This window comes from Geospiza fortis, unplaced genomic scaffold (genome assembly GCF_000277835.1).
Source record: "Geospiza fortis unplaced genomic scaffold, GeoFor_1.0 scaffold1, whole genome shotgun sequence".
NCBI lineage: Eukaryota > Metazoa > Chordata > Aves > Passeriformes > Thraupidae > Geospiza > Geospiza fortis.
In genome coordinates this window covers 7,797,766-7,804,591 of record NW_005054320.1, presented here as the reverse complement: position 1 = coordinate 7,804,591, position 6,826 = coordinate 7,797,766, and the positions used below count along the sequence as shown (strand labels likewise).

General features: G+C 48.5%; 1 protein-coding gene across 1 annotated transcript; it reads right to left on the bottom strand.

Annotated features, from left to right (window-relative positions):
• Nucleotides 1-77: 77 nt before the first annotated feature.
• On the bottom strand, nt 78-1,898 carry LOC102040603 (C-type natriuretic peptide 2-like). Its single transcript, XM_005420595.2, has 2 exons — nt 1,777-1,898; nt 78-409 (listed from the first exon to the last, which is right to left on the bottom strand). The coding sequence occupies exons 1-2, from the start codon at nt 1,873-1,875 to the stop codon at nt 137-139; spliced, it is 372 nt and encodes a 123-aa protein (XP_005420652.1). The 5' UTR covers nt 1,876-1,898; the 3' UTR covers nt 78-136.
• Nucleotides 1,899-6,826: the final 4,928 nt, after the last annotated feature.

Genomic DNA, 6,826 nt, shown 5'->3' with positions numbered 1-6,826 from the left:
CAGGTGCTGGCCCCACAGCCTGCCCCGCTGCCCCATCCCCTCGCTGTCTGTGCGCTCCATTCTGCCCTGAACTCCTTCCCTGCCCGCTTGCTTGAGCCCACACTCTTGGCCCTCTCACCTCGGAGGCCCTCCAAAGCTAACACCCCAAACCACTGAAGGTCCCGATTCGGTCCAGTTTCAGCCCGAAGCAACCTCTGGGCATGGCCTTCCAGGCCCAATCTCCAGGCAGTGCCCACTTGCGACTGGCGAGGTTCTTGCGCCAGAGGGATGGACGGGCGGCTCTAGCCCCAGATGGGAGGAAGGGGAGAGTGGAGGAGAGCAGCTGAGGACCAAAGCTGGACCCCTCCTTCGTGTCCTCTTCGATCAGCGTGGACTCGGGCTCCAGGGGCAGCAATCGTGAAAGGAGCATCTGGGATAAATGGAGGAAAGAGGGGTGATGAGCCCTGTACCCTCTGGTACCCCATTGCCCTTACCCTCCTGAGGGCTCAGGCAGGACATTAAAGTGGTGCCTGCTCACGGCACTGTGGCTGTGACATTGCATCCAGACACAGGGAAGGGCTTGACCAGCAGCTTCCACTGTCTGAAATGACTTTGTTGACCAAAACAGCACGCAGACAGCTGCTGTGAGCTCTGCCTGCGGGCAGATTGCCCTGCTCTGGTAAAACCATACACACGTCCTGCCCTGCCCCAGATTTGGAAGGTAACTCTTCAGTCCTTGCTCCTTTTGTGGATGCTGAGCATCTCTATGTGCTCAGGCTACTGTATACTATTTCATTTTTCCAGAGGGATGCTGGGAAGGATGGTCCTGCCTCAAATACCTGATAAAGATGAGGGAGAGGCAGGAGCAGAGCACGTGTGAGGAAGAGGGACTCCCCATCTGCTGGAAATCCTCTAGGTTAGCTGTGCTGACTGTAAGCCCTCAGCACTGCTGGGAAACAAGGGTTGGGGGGTGTGTTGGGGGCAGTGGAGGCATGGCACTGCTGCCCACAGAAGCAGCCTGCAGGAGCCGTTCTACATCTGTCTCTCACATGGATGCTGAGCTAAGGCTGAGGGTGCCTTTGTGCAGCTCTTTGTGGTAGCAAGTTAACTGAAGCGGACACAGACATCCTCAGTGAGGAGGGAAAGTGGTGAGTCATAGCAGGATCAGTCTTGTGATTTTAGTTCGTGTCCTGACTATTTCCCTGTGGCTTTCCCAGGGTGATGTAAAGGCAAGGTGCAGGGGCTCAGGTTAGGGTTTGGGTAAGAGGGAGCTGGCTAAATCGGAAAGTCAAAAATATTATTGCCGTAATTGCTGAGGATAAAGATTTACTCAAGCGAAGAAGCCCTTTGTTGGCATCCTGACAGGGCTCTTGGCCTTAAAGAGGGTCTTTAAGCGGGATAATACTGAGTTTAGGAGCAAAACTCCTGGCCTAACAGGATGCATCTTCCTTCTGAAATATCAGAACCAGAACCACGATGAGAGACATGACTAATATCTGGTGGCTGCTGACACAGAGTGGGCTTAGAAAGGACCAGGTTCTTTGTTGTTAAAAGCTTTTGCGGAGCACTAAAAAGCTTTTGTCCATTTCCTGTCTTGAAATGCTGGAGCTCCTTAGGGGCTGGATTATAAAGTCACCCTAGAGCTGAGGCTGCTGAAGGGCAGAGTGCAACAAGAATAGACAGCAGCCTTCTTGTAGTTGGAATTTGGGACCACCTCTTATTCGAGGTTCAAACACAACCTCCCTCCTCCTCCTCCCCTCCTGAAATCAACCTCAGGTCTCTCCCACTCCCTCCTACCTGTAGCCTCTGTCTTGGTAAGGACACAGTCTGAACGCTGGCAGAGAGCAGAACCAAGAAGAGGAAAAATGAGCAAGGCCACAACCGAAGCCCCAGCATCTTTTTCTTAGCCCAGGGCTGGTGGGAGGTAAGGCAGGACTCACAGCATCCGTGTGGGACCCTGGCCCCTCTCTGCCTTTATAGCTTTGGGTCTGGCAGGCAACTGGCCCCAGCTCCCTGCTGAATCACACCCTGGAGCTCCTGAACCTTTCAGCCCTTTTGTCCAGGGTGATATATTTCAGGGTGAGCTCAGCAAGACCCCTTCCTCTAAAGAAAAAGGACACAAAGGTGTTTACTGAGTGTCTGGGAAGACAAATGGGAGTTGAGCTGCTGCTGGCCAGGACTTGGAGGTGTCTGTCAGGGTCAGGGATGGGGTGACACTTTGAAACACTTCCCAAAAGGAGGATATTAAAGGCTGCATTGTGTAGGAGTATTGAACATCCTCCTCATAGGCAGAGTGCTGTTAATGCGATTTCTCTGATCAGTGTGAGCATGAACTGCAGCTCAGGTAGAGGTAGGCACACTACTGGCTGCACAGAGTGGACACAAATTCAGCTCTGTGACAACACAGGCTTTTGTTTTTAATATTTATATCTTGGTGAGACAGTTGGGCTGGGAATGAAGAGCTCCTGCTGCAGAAGGTGGGTGAATTCCAGTACTACACAGAATTTGTAGCAGTAACAGGAGCGTGGGTCTAGTACTATTAGCATATAATTTGCGGGTTGTCTGTCCCAAGTCACCATCTGGAGGACTGGGCTGAGTTTCCAGAGGAACCATCACAGAAAAGAGCTTGTCGAGGCTCAGCTTGCACTTTGTCAAGCTCAGGCACACAATGGGAGCAGGACAGCAAGGAGCAGATTCCTACCTCCTAAATCTTCTGGCCATTAGTTCCCCCCACTTTGTTTACCTCTTCCATTTTATTGTAGTTTCTCACCAGCTGAACAAGGCAATGAGGTCACTGTTTAGAGATCAGGGTGCAGAAGTCAGCCTGGGTATGAAGACAGAAACTAATCAGCAAAGTTTGTCAGGGGGGAGGAGTGGGGGGACTGTACCCCAGCACAGGATTAGCGGTGGGTGTGCTGGGAGAGTTTAACAGCCCCAACTTCCCTTTGTTCAGTACAGTTGCACAGGTCAGGCCAGAACTTGACAGAACATGTTCTTCTGCCTGCTTTTGTTTATTTTTTTCAAAGAAAGAAGAAAATTAGAAAAAGGTCTTCTCCAGAGATAACAAAAGTCACAGTTCAGATATTTGCTGTTTCTCTTTTCCTCCTTCCCTTTCTTCCTTCCAGGCATTTTGCACTTGCAGATGCAGGTTTGTGGGTCCATTTCTTCTCTGCCCAAGGAAACAGAAAGTTTTACAAACCTTTTGCATCCAGTCCTCGAGAAGTGAGTATGGCCCTTCAGTGTGGGACACTGGTGCTGGAAGCAGTGCTTTGCACAGCTGTGGACATCCAATTTTGTTAGCTCCAGCTGATGTCTGCAACCCATGGTAGGTGCTGTGTCCAGAGCAACGTGATGCTCTAGTGATCCTTTGTGGCATTCCTGTCACCGTGTCACCTGGGCCAGCACATGGAGGGGCTCCCGAGGTCCCACGGAGACATTTTGTGGGAAACAGGATTACTTTGAACCTACAAAGCACACGGGACTGCTGGACAGCCACAGGACACGCACCCCATGTGGGCATTAGGATGGGGTGCCTGGGCACAAACGGGGTACAGGGATGTGTGCACACAGTCAGCCCCTCCTTGTGCTGGATGTGGTGGTGTAAGGAGCCCTGTGGTGTGAAAGTTCCAGAGGGATGGAAAAGAGAGGAAGGACAGGAAGTCAGCACATGTTCATGCTGCATGCAAGCTGTCCCAGAGGATGCTGTTCTGTACTTCCCAGTCACATGTGACTGTCCAGAAAGAGCTGAGTCAGTGTGCTCGAGCACTCCTGCTGCCGGCAGGAGCAGCTCCGCTGGAACACACCGGTTACGTGAGTCAGAGTCACTCCTTTGCTGAGGGAAAGGTAAGTACAAAAGCAACAGCGCTTTGGTTTTGATATGAAATATAGCAGCAATTGATCTGGCATCCCTTGAACGGGGTGGCCCCCATACTGCAAGAAGAATGCCAGAAATGTGTTTGCAACTGCTCCAAAATTCCAGTCCACTCGCACAAAGACTGAGCCCTGCAGGGGCGGGCAGGGTCTGAGAACTCAAATGACAAGTGCCCTCCTTGGGTTCAGCAAGAGCTGGAGCTGGCAAGAGGGAAAGACCCATCACTCTCCCATATCAAGCAAGAAACTTCAGAGACTGCAGAAAATTTGCAAATTTTCTTGCAGATTCTTGTAAGTTCTTGCAAATCCAGCAAAGCCTGGGTAAAATGCAGGTGCTCAGTGACTCAGGTGCCATGATGTTGCAGCTGCTCTGCGTCCCAGATCCTTGCTGGGACTGCAGTAGAACTGAATAGTTACTCTGACATGTCCTGGCAGTGACTGTGAAGTGAAAAGGCTTTGGCAGACAAGTCCTTGATTGCCCCAGTTTTCTCAGACTCAAATAGGTTATTGTCCTTTATTCCTCTCTGATGCTAACAAGTTTCCTTTATAAAAACCCTTCCCCTTGGATGCTGGGGCACTGACTCTAGAGCTTGCAAGACCAGAAAAGTGCTGCTGAATCACAATCAGCCTTCTACAAACAGTTGCTCATATAGGAAAGGAGCAGGGCATCTGGAGACTGGGAGATCTGGGAACTGAAGAACCCTGAGGGAAGACCCCTTGGCCCAAGGTGATAGATAGGGATGATGGCTGCTGCAGGCTCTAGAAGTGTACAATATTCACATTATTCCACTGGTACCATTTGTAGGAGTTCAGAGCAACCATGGTCAGGAGTCCCTAGAGAATGGAAACACCATTGATCTTGGCACTGAGTAATCCCACTGCCTCAGGAGCAGGGGAGCGGGATTACTCCTTCAGCAGTGATTTATGGTCATTTTGGCAGCCACCAAAATATATGTTTGTGAGGAACAGAAGAGCAGCAAATATCTACTTAAGGCTGTAGCCACTGTGTAGCTGTCCAAACTCCTCTTGGATTTTGCCTCATCTTTCTTCAGAACTTCCTTTGTCCATGACACAGGACTGCTAAATCTTCTGATACGAGGGGAGGATAGGGAGGAGAGGAAGGTGCTCCACCTCAAAAATCTGCAGAAAGGGACCAGTCAGAGCTCTCACCCACTGACTCCTCACTCTCACTTGCCCAGGTAGTACATTGTCTGAGTGTCCTGAGCAAAGGACAGACTGCAAAGCAGTGAAGGAGCCAGCATCTCAGTCCAGTTACTGATTGCCAAACCCTCCTTCCAGAAGGATGACTGTGTTGATTTCCTCAAGGAAAAAGTTCAGCCGCTTGTAGTGGAAAAGTATGGTCTGAAGGTGAGCCAATGCCTAAGAGTTTTATGGCCACCTCACTTCCTCTATCCACCCATTCATATCACCCCTACTGTATTATTAGCAACATATTATCTCACATTGAGACAAGATGTATTGCTTGTAAAACTTTGAGCCTGGGCAGACATCCATATATGCTGTTTTTTGCTTTTTTGATTCCTGTATGTGAGTGTCATACCCTGTGGGTGGTGAGGGAATCACGTATGGTGTGCATGACTCTGTGTTGTATTTACTGTCAATGCTGTAGCTGCTACCTTTGCCTCCTGGAGCCCTCACTGAATATTTTATCAGGAAGGAGGGGAGGAGGACAACATTGCTGTAGCTTTCTGATCTTTGTATTTCATGTGATTGTCCTGAGGCTACTGGCGCTCTGGCGTGCTCTGGAGTTGGAGCATATCTATATTGGTATTTGGCTATTTTAGTCTGGTGGCAAGTGGGCAAGTATTTTCCCTGAGTCATGGGACTCAAGTGGGGTGTTTATAAATACACCTGTTATCCCATCATTCCCCACTTTACTTGTTTCTGGAAGCATATGATTATGTCCATTCAGGTATGCTCAGGTTAGTGCAAAGCTAAGCACTTCCTAATGACTTTTTTTTTTTTAACAGGGATCAAAATAAGCTACAGCAGCTGCTTCTGCAGCCAGAGCAGAAGGGAACTGAGCAGCATGCTCTACTTGCTGGGTGAACCCATGAGCATAACTGTGGGAAGGTGGTAGAGCCTCAGAGACAGAGACTGCAGCTCTGCAAGAACCAGTGGAGAGGAGGAGCACCCTTCCCATTCCTGCCCAGCTAGTGACTAGTCTGCTTTCGAGGCGGCTGACAAGGTAAGAGGAAATAATTCTGTAGTAAGAGCTCTGGGACAAATGCCAACTTGCCTCTAGACAGAAGGTTAAAGGTTATTTATGTGATTAACACAATCTAATTTAGGGCACTTCATGTTCACAGGGCAGTTTAAGGAGTGCCAGGACTGACTTGAAAACTGATGTGGCATTTACAAAATGAAAAAACCCAAGTGCCAATTTTACTTGAAACATAATTGGATTTGCAGCAAATATATTCCAGAAAGCAGTAAGACCATCAAGGGTATCAGTATTCTTAGTAACTTTTAAAATTAGCATTATTACAAGTTACTTCCAAAGTTTTAGTGTTGGATTGGTTTTGGTATTTTAGCTTTTAAAAGTTGTATTTTTTCCTATGGACTTTACCTATTGTTTATTCAAGTGCTCTAGTCTAAGTTAGCCTTTCTCTCCCTTTCTCCTCACACCCCACTCCCTAAACATTTCTTTGATGAGATATGCACAAGAAAAACATGCAGGTGCCTTCACCTCAAAACCCTTGGCTTGGATTTACAGGATAAGAGCTTCAAAAAGCATGAAATATAAAAGGGCCTAAACCCAGCACCACTGCATTGGTCCTGTGATAAAAGCTGAATAGTGTAGTATAAAGCACATACAAAATAATAAAGGAATGAGCATTTTGTACTCTGTGGGTAGTTTGGCTCTTCTTAGACTTTCTTCCAAAGATTAAAATAAAAAAAAATTAATAAGAGCGCAGCTTATTCTCATCTGCAAAGTCAGGGCAAAATCAGTCCA